Source organism: Meriones unguiculatus, chromosome 12 (assembly GCF_030254825.1).
Source record: "Meriones unguiculatus strain TT.TT164.6M chromosome 12, Bangor_MerUng_6.1, whole genome shotgun sequence".
In the NCBI taxonomy this organism is placed as follows: Eukaryota; Metazoa; Chordata; class Mammalia; order Rodentia; family Muridae; genus Meriones; species Meriones unguiculatus.
The window spans coordinates 1,897,268-1,911,045 of NC_083360.1; the positions used below are offsets into that span (position 1 = coordinate 1,897,268).

The 13,778-nt window shown below is 44.2% G+C and overlaps 1 protein-coding gene across 1 annotated transcript in view; it reads right to left on the reverse strand.

Moving 5' to 3' along the window:
* Nwd2 (NACHT and WD repeat domain containing 2) overlaps window positions 1-13,778 on the reverse strand; it is a 138,255-nt gene that overhangs the window by 75,026 nt on the left and 49,451 nt on the right. The window contains exon 2 of the mRNA XM_060365291.1: window positions 5,954-6,042. Coding sequence (XP_060221274.1) covers window positions 5,954-6,042 — 89 coding nt within the window. The remainder of the gene's footprint in view (window positions 1-5,953; window positions 6,043-13,778) is intronic.

Below are 13,778 nucleotides of genomic sequence, written 5' to 3' on the forward strand. Positions count from 1 at the left end.
CTGCTACCACCTTGATTTTACCTTTCCCTGATTATACAATCATGAAGAAAGATTACTCTCTTTCATAAACGAGCCTCAGGGGTTCTGCTGCACCAGCATAGACTACCATTGTTTTTGTCTTGCTGCATCATCTCTTCTTGTATGTGATGTAATAAATGCTTTCTGAATAATCTCCCTGTCAAGTCAACATTCCTTCTGTACCAGATACAAGACACTCCTTAAAGCAGTGGTTCTCAATCTGTGTGTTTCGACCTCCTTGGGGCAGTCGAATGACCATTTTACAGGGCTACCTAAGACCATCAGAAAATACAGATATGATTTACATTATGATTCCTAACAATGGCACAATTACAGTTATGAAGAAGTAACAAAAAATTTTATGGTTGGGTGTCACCACAATATGATGAACTGTATTAAAGGATTGTAGCATTATGAAGGTTGAGAACCACTGCCTTAGAGTGACAGATGTGTTGGTATAACTAGATCAAAGATCTTTTATGATACTCAGAAAACTGGGAGAGGAATGAATGCCCTTTCTCTCTACTAGGTTCCTGGTGGGGAGGAAGAATGAAGAGTATGAAAGACAAGAAAGTTAGCATCGCTTGAGTATCATGATGGCCTAGGCACTTTGGGTTCTTCCGTGTAATTCCCACAAGAATGCAGGCACTGATCTGTTCACTTTGTGTGGGCCTCAACCACAGAGCATCTATCAAGCAATGTTCCCAGAGCACAGGGCTGGGAATCTGCAGATTTGACATCTCAACTTTTGTACATATAACAGAAGAACTCATGCTGTTTCGACTATACTTTGTAAATGAGATAACAGACTGAGCTCACAATGCAGGCTGCTCCATGGTTATCAATAACAAAGAAATGCTCTGTCAGTTAAAAGACCCCACACCATTTATTTGTGTCTTCACATCTAACTTCAAATGCAATAGATGTACAAAGGCCTGCATCTGAGAATCATTGAAATCTGCCGAGTATTGTTTCAAGGAAGATTGTTTGAGCAGCCGTGTCCAGTCTAGAAAAGAACAACAAAATGATAAAGGCAGAGAGAGGTCAGAAAAAACTGACCTTAGACTTTCCCACCCAGGCAAGGCAGGGGCTTCTGAAATGGAAAGGAGATAAGCTCTGAGGAGCACCACAGCAGATAAGTCAAAGGCAGCACTGGCAGCTTGGACCTGGGCTTAGAAGGCTGGAGGGATGGGCTGGCTATCAGCTGAGAGTTAATGCTCTAAAGACCAGGAAATAGTAGCAGTTAAAAAACTAGGTAAAGAAAAAGTGTAAGTTCTGTTTTGAAGATACTAACATTCAAAACAGAAATGTCCCCACACAACTCTGAAAGGCAGATCTGCAGGTACTGAGAAAGGACAGCTCCATGCTGACAGGAGCCTAAGAAGGTAAGGCTTTCACTACTTGTTGAGGAAGGAAGGCCCTCAAGAGGACAGATCTAGACTTATGCTTGGAGTGATGGAACCAGCAGGCATGAACATCCATTCCATTTGCGTCTTTGAGTGTCAGCATAATTATTTCCCAGCATTCCTGGGAAGCAAGCTGGCCCCATGGAATGATGGGGAAGGGCTGGATCCAGCATATTGTGTGTATGTGTGTGTGCGCATGTGGTGGGGGAGTTCTTACTGGGAGAACAAATCACTTGTCTTAATGGCATGTGGGGAAAATTACTTTGGCCACAGTATTTAGTAAATGTGGAAAAGGTAGCCAATGATACTCACAAGACGGGATATTAACTTAAGATTTAGAAATAAGAGGAGCTAGCATGTCCATCAGGTGTCTCCTTTGATTTGAAACAATTTAAGCATTAATCTGACAGGCCTCTGACTTGCTGAGGTTTAGTCTTTTTGCATCACATTCCTTAACCACTAAGTCAAGACAGAACAGTGCCTTTGAGAGTCAAGCCACTCCCTTCAGACGGCAATGACCTGTCAATGCAATGACCAGAAAGAGTTAGGAAATTTTCAATTGCTATTTTGGCTGGTAGACAATTATTTTCTTTATAATTTTCTGGGTACTTAACATGCATAAATGAACTTCATTCTCTCTGTTTCTTATCTATCTAATTGCCATCCTCATTGCTGTCAGCTGAAAGCCTGTCGTTGGGCAGACTGGCTTCTTCCTGTCAGGATGAGCTCATTACCATCTAGAACTGCTCTGCCCCCCTGGGAGTTATACTGTCAATTTGCAAGTGTCCAGCACCTGAAAAGAGGCTAGTCTAAATTAGGATGTGTTTGCTGTGTGAACTACATATTAGGATTTGACGCTTAGGATGAAAACTGTATGTAAAATATCCCCCATGCACTTATCACACTGATGACAGGTTTTGGATATAATGGCACCAAGTATAATATTGAACACATTACTAGGCTTATTGGGGAATCTGCAATTGTATGACTTTCATGGCTGACTGCTGCTTTCTACAGCTCTGCAGAGATTCTCCACTGTCTCAGTCCTTCCTCTACATTCTCAGTGCAGCCAGCCAGCACTTATACAGCCACTCTGCACCAAATACTGCAAGAGATGCTGATAATAAGATAAAATGACAGTCTCTGGCTTCTGAGAGCTCTCCACTTTGTGGGAGGGAAATTAAAAATGTGATTAAAGTGTCACGTGTGACATGCTGTTAAGGATCAGGAATGCGGCACTACATGCCCTTAAGGAAGAGCCTTATCTGTTTCTTAAAGAATAAATATTGTGCTGGAGAGAAGCGAAAAGCAAGAACCGTGAAAGCACGAGGGTTTGATGGCCAGCTCCCAGGTAAAAAGCCAAGCCTGTGTGCTGTAACCTCAGCACGTCAGGGCTGACACTCTCCCTTTGCCATTCTATTTACCTCTGAGCAAAGCTCTGAAAAGTAGCTCATGTACTCTTTACTTTCACTTGTTACATTTTATATATGTAATTGTATGTGTGGACATGGGCACACACACACACCACATGCGCGTGTGGCAGTCAGAAGACTACAGGAGGAGACCATTCCTTTCCCTCTACCACATGGCTTCTGGGGTTAGAACTCAGGTTGTCAGCCCTAATCCTAAGTGCCTCCACCCACTGGTCCAGCTCTCTGAACATCGCTAACACTCCACGCCCTTGCTCATGCCCGGAGGGTCCCATGTGATCAACCTTGTTGTCTTCCAGAATTAGTCCTTGCTCACTCTATGCATATCTGACCTCTTTCCTGTTCATAGAATATTCTAAATATTCCCTCTCACTTCTCAGCCCTCTCTTGTTTCCCATGTCTGGATTCCTCCTCCAGACATCTGTATGATCTGCTCTGTTATTATCTGAAGATATTTGCCTAAATATCATCTTGTCATCAAACCCTTTCTGGCCACCTGGCCCTCCCTAACTCGCCTAAGCCACCCTTATTTTTCACACAGCTTTCATTTAATAAGATGCATTTATCACCGTTGGAATTTGCTTATCACCTGCCTCCTTTAACAATATGGGTCCTTCTATGGAGAGGGGTTGCATGCTCTGTTCCTGTATTTTTAGCACTTAGAATGTCAACCAGCATATGGACAGTGTTCAACATCCTCCTTTTGAGTGACTTCAAGGCAAGGCTATTCTGCAGAGGGCCTCAGAAGATATTTGGTAAGCCTGCCAGGGTCAGGTGACTTGAGAAGCTTTTCTTAAAGTTGTAAAGTTTACACTGCCTCTTCTTTCATTCACTTTTATGCTGGAAGTTCCTGATAGGAGGCACCAGCCTAGGACGAGGGATGTAGCTGTCAGGAGGACAGGTAAGTGCTTCTTACTGTGGAACTTAAAATCTGGTGGGAAAGAAAGGCAAGCTACGGGAAAGAAGAAAAACACCCGATCGAGGCACACACTAAGAAGGGCTGAAGGGGTGCTGAAGGGGCATGTGGGGTTGACTCTAGGTCCTAAGGCTCATGCCTCTCAGAAGTGGAGAGCAGAGGAATGATAAGAAAATATTCCTGTGAAGAGGAAGGGGTGGGAATTCATGGCACAGAACACAGCCAGGGCTAACATAAGGGAAGGGTCAGGGGGGTCCAAACCTAAAGAGCTAAAAGTGGCATACACAGAGTTGCAGCCAGGTAGGAGGGGAGAACCTTCTGAGGTTAGGTAGGAAGAGGCCTGAGAACAAGCAGGTTCCAGCAGGCAAGGATGGGAAGAACCAGCCAAGAAAGAGGGGTGGGTGAAGGGGAAGCAGAGCCAGAGAGAAAAACCTCCTAAGCAAAGCCCAGCTGGGACAAAGGGGCCTTTGTGTCTGAGGGACCCGAGTGCTGCTTCTCCTGGGTTCAGTGCACAACTGAAGATGGCATGGAGTCCGGGACTGCAGGAGGAAAGACAGCTATTCCCTAGAAAACCTGTCTTCCAGGAGGAGCTGTATAATTAACTGCCCACAGAGAACTGCACCACAAGGTGCATTCCTGGAAGACTCAGATAACAGGCGCCGGGCTCCTGTTACGCCAGCAGCCGGGAGCAAACGCTTCGCGGCACATTTTGCCTTAGTCTCGGAACCTTCTCCCACGTACCCCAATCCCGTGCTGCTCTCTAACCGGGCAGTGAAGGCACTCGGGATCGTGTGCTGTGCTCACTGCTGTGTGCACTGTCACCTCATGGAGGGCTCGGGCACATTGTCGAGACTGATCCCAGCCATCAGTTTACCCTGTGGGTCCTTTTGGAGTGTTCCTCTGGCTACATCAGTCTTCATCCATGCCTATCTATGATTTACAAAACACAATTTTATCCCCTTCATTTCCTTCCTTCGCTAATCTCAGCTGATGCCTCTTACCGCCCCCCTCTCCCATGGAGGCGGTTTTGTACTACCTTCCTCCCTCTTCTGACAGAAAAGATGCACAACAAACCCAAAGTCACAATTAACAGGCCTAGACACCTTTTCTCTCCGAAGGTAACTGAGTCCCCGAGGAATGTCTAAGTCCTTGGGAATCTTGACGGGAGTCTGTAACAGTTGGGGAGCTGTTATCAGCCCAGCCAGAGTCCCCAGGGAAGGCAGCGCTGAAGTCACGTCAAAAGGCTTAATTCAGGTTCCCAGTCATCAGGCAAATGGTGACTTGTGCATGACTGTTCGGGTGTATTTCACAATGGCCCACTGCTGATGGACAATGTGCGCCAGGACTGAAGCCATTTAGAGGCGATTACTCCCTAAACCGTACTTAAACTTGTCATGAGGTGCACGGAGAAGGCAACAAATGGAGGGTGAAATTTTCTTCCTCTAACAATGCCGTGTGCGCTTCTACACCAAGCCTCATTACATAGTCGTCACTGACACATAAACGTGGACTTGAGAGCACCTGACAGTTCAGATTCCCATCGTAAATGAGGCTGAAAAATTTGGAATGAATAATATGATTTGCTTTGGAAGCCAATGACTTTAGGTTTTAGATGTCCAAGATATTTCTAGCGTCTTTCTAACATGTGGCAAAGTAAATAAAATTGTTGGGGTTGGTGAACTTTAGCAATGATACGTTACTGTCTTTGCAGGCCAACACACACACAGAGGGCATAGGGTCAGGGAAAGGTACAGTTGTGAAATACTTAGGGAAGAAGACAAACCACACATGAGTACACACTATAGGTAGGGGAAGGGAAGGGGAGGATTGTCTTCCTTCTTTTGGAAGGAAGCATTGTGAAAAGTTGATCCTGATTTTAGTTCCAATACATGACTGTAACAATAGTTCAAGGCTGAATTTCAGCTTTTGGTAAGAACAGACACTCGTAAGATTCAAATAATTATGATTTAAAAATATGAGAAATACTAGGCAGAGTCCAAGAAATAGAAGCATAAATATGGAATGGTTAAAAAACTAAGTTATTTGCATTTTCATGCATTTATTTTCTCATATTTAAGGACATAAAATATTTGGAGCTTAAAATTTGCTTTTTGTAGCACCCACATTGGGATGAGAAGCAAACTCCTCATGCAGATGCTGATGAAAAAAGAGATGAATATTACCTGGAATTCCAACCCATAGTTTTCTCTGCAGAATTCTCGCAGTTTGGGATACACAGTTTCTCTTAGTGCCTGCCGTTCTGCTCCTGTGTCTGTAACAGAAAACAAACATGCCAAATGAGTTTGCTAACGTACACGGTGCTTGGAAAGTTAAGGGCTAAATAACAGCATAAATGTAATCAAGACGGGGAGCTCAGGTGTGGGCTGATGTGAGCTTCGGCAGCCAGGCTAATTCCACAGAGAACTGATGGCAGCCTCAACTGTCAGCTCTGTGTGGCCAGCAAGGCTGAGAAGTTGGAGTTGATTGCTCATGCCCAGGTAGGTGTTTACTTCAAACTTTCAACATCCATGCCTCACTGTCTTTGGAGGAATGAGAAGGAACCATGTTTGGGCTATCAGATATTTGAGCTTAAAACATCACAAGCGTTTAAAATATATAGGTTGATTGGTTTAGTTATAGGTATACAAATATCTGAGCTACACTATTATTTCCTGCAATGTTTAGGAAGAATTCAGGTTTTTACAAAGCTAAGCATCCATGCTCTCAGCACAATAGTTAAGAATAGTGCATCATGGGAACCACTATTCACAACTATCAGAGCCCACTGTCTGTAGACTCAGTGGTTTAACAGGTTGACATCTCCCACCATGAGATTAGGGATGTCCTTCTGTATCACAGACAGGAATTGTTTTTTAACTGCTATATCACATGAGAGTTCCAAAATAAAACATTTTAATCCCCAGTTATTAGAAAATATAGGAAGTAACAGAGAACCTGAAACCAGAAGAGTTGCTCAATAATATTATGTATTTTATTTTAAACATTTTTTCAGAGAGAGAGAGAGGGAGAGACACAGAGAGAGAGAGAGACACAGAGAGAGAGAGAAGGAGAGAGACAGAGAGAGAGAGAGAGTGAGAGACACAGAGAGAGAGAGACACAGAGAGAGAGAAGGAGAGAGAGAGAGAGGGAGAGAGGGAGAGAGAGAGAGAGAGAGGGAGAGAGAGAGAGAGGGAGAGAGACAGAGAGAGAGAGTTCAAAGCTTTCTTTGTTGCTGAATGCCAAAATTTGTCATTAGTGATGACATTCCTGAGATTCTGGCTGCCAAGAGTCTGTTCCCTGCCAGACTTCAGTAAACATGAGACCCACGTTAACCGAGTGCCCGAGAATTGGGTTAATGTGCTATCTCATGAAAAAGCCTACTTGCTGAATGTACCTTGATCTCAGCTACACTACACAATGTCTGCACATCTCATTTATAACAAAGACATATCCTAGTTATTTCCCAGCACATCTGTCCATGAAAACCCAGCCATATGTTGTGCCGACCTACCCTATTTTCCTACTGTTCTCAAGCCTATTTTGAGAAGCAAATAACTAATCACGGATCTAAAATGCAGCTGTAGCTTTGCAGCGTGGCAGAAGCCAGCGTTTATAGGGAAGCCACAAGCAGAGGAATACAAGGGTTTCAGGTGATTTGTGACCTGGGCAAAAGAAGTCTTTCCCCACCTTACAGCCAGCATGGTCCAGAGTCTAAAGGGAAAGCGAATGCTCGGGGCCACGCCACACAGGCGATGGGAGCTGCAGCCTGGCCAGAGGCATAATATTAAGCTCTTGTATGATTTATGTAATCTTGGGATCAGATGCCCACTCTCCCTTGACCTATTTTAAAAGCAGAAAACATTAACTTCATAATAAAGCTGATAATAGTCAATATCTCTAAAAAGCCTTAGCAGATTTTTAAAATCAAACCACTGAAAGGTCATGTAAAAAATAAATGCTAGCTAGGCATGGTGGCCTATAGCTTTTTTTTTTTTTAATATGAGAAGCTGAGATTCACATATGTTTCTTAGATAGTAAAAAGATACAAGACATTCCCTCCCTATTTTATTAACATAAGTGACGAAACCAAAATAATTTTGAAATTAGCTTTCAGGTCATGAGAATCTTATAAACAGAGCATTTAATTAAATAAACATTTTGAATAATAAATTGCATAACTGACAGAAACTTCAAACTATCATATTATTTCTATCTCTAATGTGTTTTTATATTTTACTTAAAAAATTCATTTATTTAATCACTTTATAGCCCAATCCCAGCCCCATCCCTCCCTTCTATCAGTCCTGCCCTAACCCCCACTCCCCTCTCTTCTTGTCAGAGAAGGGGAGGCCCCTCAGGGGTATCAACCACCCTGGCACCTCAGGACACAGCTGGACCAAGTGCCTCCTCTCACACTGAGGCCAGACAAGGCAGCCCAGCTGAGAGAAAAGAATCCAAAGGTGGACAAACAGAGTCAGCGACAGCCCATACCCCTGTTGTTAGGGGACCCACATGATGACCAGGCTGCTCGTCTGCTGCGAATGTGCAGGGGTCTAGGTTTGGCCCTCACAAGCTCTTTGGTTGGTGGTTCTGTCTCTGCGAGCTCCCATGGGCCCAGGTTAGCTTACTTTGTAGGTCTTCTTGTGGAGTCCTTGACCCCCCTGGCTCCCTCAATCCTTCCCTCCACTCTTCCACAGAACTCCCTGAGCTCTGCCTATCGTTTGGCTGCGGGTCTCTGCACCTGTGTCCATCAGCTGCTGGATGAAGCCTCTCAGAAGACAGTCATGCTAGGTCCTATCTGCAAGCACAGCAGGGCAGCATTAATAGTGTCCGGGGTTGGCTCTCTCCCACAGGGTGGGTCTCGAGTTGTGCCAGTCATGGGCTTGCCATTTCCTCATCTACGCTACAGCTTTATCCCTGCACTTCTTGTGGGCTGGGCTAATTTTGGGTTGGAGGTTCTATGGGTGTGTTGGTGTCGCCCTCCCTCTGCTGGGAGTCCCGCCCATCTACAGGAGGTGGCGACTTCAGGCTCCTCCTTACCCCATTGCCAGGTGTCTCAGCTGGGGCCACCACTTTAGACTCTCTCCAAGTCCTTCCCTTCCCCTCCCCTCCTCTCCACATCTGATCCCCGGTCTGTTACCTTCATGATAGTTAGCATCCTCCTTGGCCCCTCCTTGGCTTGGGTCTGTAGAGCACAGAATGGTTACCCTGTACTATACGCCTAATGTACACGTGAGTACACAACATTGGTACCTTTCCGGGTCTGGGTTACCTCACTCAGGATGATTCTTTCCAGTTCCATCCATTTACCTGCAAATTTCATTATGTCTTTTTTAATAGCTGAGTAGTATGCCATTGTGTAAGTGGATCACAGTGTTTCTATTTCTTCTTTGGTTGAGGGGCATCTAGGATGTTCCCAGCTTCTGGCCAGTGCATATAAAGCTGCTATGAACACAGAGCAAGTGTCCTTGTGGTATGGCGGGACATCTTCTGGGTATACGCCCAGCAGTGGTATAGTTGCCTCTTACAGTAGATCTAGTCCCAATTTTCTGAGAAACCTCCAGAGTTGTACCACTTTGTTCTCAGCAGCAATGGAGGCATGCTCCCCTTGCTCCCCCCCTCCCAGCGTGTGTCATCACTTGAGTTTTTGATCTTAGCCTACAATGACTGTTTTTATGGTTGTTTATTTTACATCCTGATCACAGCAGATCCAAGCTTCCCTTTCCTCATCTCCTTCCTCTTCCCCTAGCCCCATGCCACACTCCTCCCCTTCTTCTCAGGAAAGGGAAGGCCTCCCATGGATATCAAGCAGCCTTGGCATGTCAAGTCTCAGTAAGACTTGCCACATCTTCTTTGGTTGAGGCTAGACACGGCAGCCCAGTGAGGGGAAAGGATTCAAAGACAGGCAAAATAGTCAGAGAAAGCCCCTGCTCTTGCCTTAGGAGTCCCACATGAAGACACAGCTGCACAGTTGTTACATGCAGGCAGATCAATCCCTGCACTTGAGAGGTGGAAGCAAGCGGTTCTTTGTGAACTCAAGACTAGCATGATCTTTTTATACAGTGAGTTTCAGGACAGGTAGGGTTACAAAGACCCTGTCCCCCAAATCCAAATTGTAAAGAAATAATATAATAGGTGGAAGTTTGGAGTTGTATTAAATAAGGATCATAGCCAGTAAAATCTGACAATGTTTGATACATGGAAATAATTATGGTATGATATGAAGAACATTAAAAAACTGTTATTGTAAGGGGAGCAGGGGCTCTCTCTGACATGAACTCTCTTGCCAGCTTTTCAGTTACTTCCCCCTGGAGGAACTGTCTCGACAGGCCGCAGGGGAAGAGGACACTCAACATGGAAGTGACTTGATGAACTAGGGTGGATGGGAAGAGGGGCTCTCCTTTTCTGAGGAATAGGGAAGGGGGATGAGGGAGCAGGAAGGGGGGAGGGCGGGACTCAAGGTGAGGCAGGATGGAGCTAAGACCAGGATGTAAAGTGAATAACTAACTAACTATATAATTAGATACTGTTATTGTGATTCTTATTCCTCGGTGCTAAGATTTTAATGTCCACTAGCTAGGAGGAAAAGCTAGCACAGGAGCTCTATGCACCAGTACAAAAGCGAGCTGATGAGCACCGCCACCCTGCAACTGTCCCCGGAGGCAGAAGGGCTTCCTGGGATTGCTCTTTCATCTCCACTGGACAAATGTAAAAGCAAGAGAATGTAAAATTGTGTAAAATAGGCGGCACAGTTTAAATATTTGATGGTGTCAGGTGAATGAAAAAATTGAAATAGCAATTTTCTTTACGATTTGTGAATTTCTGGTGGCATATAACTGTATTTTTACTGATATTTTGAAGCTTGCTAAATATGAGAAGGAGGCGTGTGAGTGTATCTAATAGGTATTCCACATTCTCCCGTCACAGAAACGACTCAAAAATTTCTACATTTGTATTAATGTATGATGACTGAATCTGGAAATGGAAAAGTAATTAAGATAGGGTGGATTAATTGTGAGGGTTGATAGATAAGCTGGCTTAATTAAATAAAAAAGCCCTGATTCACACCAACAGCAAATCTGGAGGGTTAGTAATTAAAAATATTTGAATGTCACAGACGGGAAAAATGAACCAACAGAATCTCCCAGATCAAAGGGGACCTGGCAGTGTAGATCAGAGGCGAGATGTTTTACGATTCATTTTTTATACATAGGCATTGGGTTCCCTGGGCCTCTGCTCAGGCCCTCAGGTCTCTGAAAAGCTGCATGCATGGTATGGCTCCAATGGCTACTAGGATTGGAGCTGCTTCTTTTAAATAGTTCCCGGGGATCTGGGAGTGAACGCAGGCCTGTGTGCAGCGTCTGGCTTACCCACGGGGGATGTCATTTGGGGAGAAATTTAATCGAGTCCATGATCCCTGGAACTTGTTGGTTTTACCCCAGCAAGAGCTGAGATTACTTCCCAGGCTTGTTGAGTGCTGAAATGACGGTGCAAGATGGGAGCCTCTCACAGCTCCTGCTCACGCAAACCCGCGGCTGAGGACATTAGATCGAATTGCTTTCCCAGCCCTGCCTGAGCTCAGAGTATCTGTTTAGGACTCCCCCCGCCCCCCCCCCCACACCCTGGGCCAAGAGTGGCCTGGCGCTAATGGTTCTGGCAGGTGTGGATTCCACCGCTCAGCTACCAATGCTGCTGTCTCCAAGCTCTCTGTACATAGGCGTTTTCCTGGATTCTCTATTGTATCCTCGCTCCTTAGCTGGCTCGTCTTCAGATGGTTTTACACAGCAGTTGGGGTTGTTATTTAATTTCTTACGCATTAGCTTCCTCAAGTACTATTTTTTCTTGATGGCCTTCTTTACCAAACGAGTTCCTCAGCCCTTCTTGTCTCAGTGTTAATACATCATGTCAGTTTAATGCCATAAATGGCTTCTAAATTTGATGTCTCTCCCTCTTTCAACCTGAAGAATCCAAAGCCTCATGTTAGCCTAAACTGTCACCTGCCTTTCTTGCACCACTCTCTGATGCAGTATATGACAACCAGGGATAAATTTCAAGGGAGAAGAAAAGCAAAAACCAGCTTGATCTTCAAAGACCTTGATGGACATCAGTGGTCCAGAGGCTGAAGATTAGAATGTTTGGCAGGTGGACATGCACTGTCTGGCTGAGTTCCAGATTGCCATTTGCCATACGTCTTCCAGACATGTTTTCACGTTACTTGGCCTTGATTTCTGCCCTTACACAAGCCTCTTTCCATGCTCAGAAGCTGGTATCTAATGCATGCACCCTTCTTGTGTGGCTGTTAAAGACAACACACTTTGTTTTTTACTTTTTGGAAAAAATTATTTATTTTATATCTAAGTGCTCTATGTGCATGTATGCCTGCAGGCCAGAAGAGAACATCAGATCCCATTACAGATGGTTCTGAGCCATCATGTGGTTGCTGGGAATTGAACATAGGACCTCTGGAAGAACAGCCAGTGTTCTTAACCACTGAGCCATCTCTGCAGCCCCCACTTTGTTATTTCTTGCTAATATTAGAAGACCTTCTTCAGGATACCCACTCTGCTTACCTCTGCATGACATCACTTACTGATATCTTGTAATTTATTATAATTAACACTTTCAGTTAATCCTCCATTACACTGTGAATTTGAAGGCAGAGAACTTCTCATACGTGTTCACATTACAAAAATTGGGGCAGATCCCAGAGCATAGTCAATATTTGATACATGACTGCACAAATAGATGCTATTATAATAATAACATCAAAACAAACAACTTTTCTTGGGAAATTTTAGCATAGGTCAAAATTCCATGTTATTTCTAAGTAACAGCAGGTTACACTGATGGTATTATTAATCGTTTGTCAGTCTGGGCTGATAGAACAAAGTAGATGATGCTCTGACAACATGAGGCACACAGTGGGTCCTTTTTATAATAAGCAATAATCACACTTGACAGTGTTATCAAAAACCAGTTAAAAATGTACTAAGTCAACAAGAGAAACTCCCATAAACCAAAGAAAGCAACATTAGGCACCTATATGAATCTGTATACAGAAATGAAGTACTCAGAAAAAGCAAGTATCTATGTTTTAAAAAACACAGAATTGTTGTGTTTTAGACAATGTTTTCACACAGGCTTTTGTGTGAAAGGTTTGTTCCCCTATTAAAAACTCATTAATATTATATACAACTGTTTGCAATCCGTAAGAGATAACCTTTGGGTTCAAAAACACAAGTTGAAAGTAAAAGGAAATGGGAAAAGTAACTAAAAGCCGATTGGACAACTGGACCATTAAAACAGGCTAGATACATGCTACTGGAGAAAAGAGGCTGGTGATATGGCAATTACAGTGTATCTGCATCCACAGAGAGAATTCTAAGATATCGAAGCTGTAGAAACCTGGCTGCTGAGCTGGCTCAGCAGGAAGGGGCTTGCAGCCATGTCTGCTGCCCTGACTTTGAGATCCTAGGACCGACACATAGGAAGGAGAACTGATTTCCTAAAACTGACCTTCCACCTCCACACACATGCTATGGCAGGAGCAGCTGTATGTGCTGTATGTGTGCGCGAAGGCTTCCCAACTAAATGTACATCTTAAACAATTTAAAAATACAAAGTAAACACTTCAGGAATTACAGAAGAAACAAAGTTCTAACAACAGCCTGGTAGCCCGCTGATAACAATGGCTGACTCTTAGTAGTTGGTGAAAGAGACTGATGTCGAAATGAACATGGAGAAGCCTTACAGCCGTTCCTTCCAGAACTGTGACCTAACATTTGTGGCTATGTATGAAGCAACTGGCGCTCACATGACCCAGAGGACACTCAAGGACAGCACATTCCCACCTGGCACGCTCAGATCATCTCCATGGTGGCCATGTGCTGCATCACAAACAGGCCTCATCAATTTAACAGTACTGAAATCATGGTCAGTACATCCTCCAAGCATAATTAAATTAGAAATCCACATTTCGACCTCTGGGAAGTTGGAAATTAAACAAAA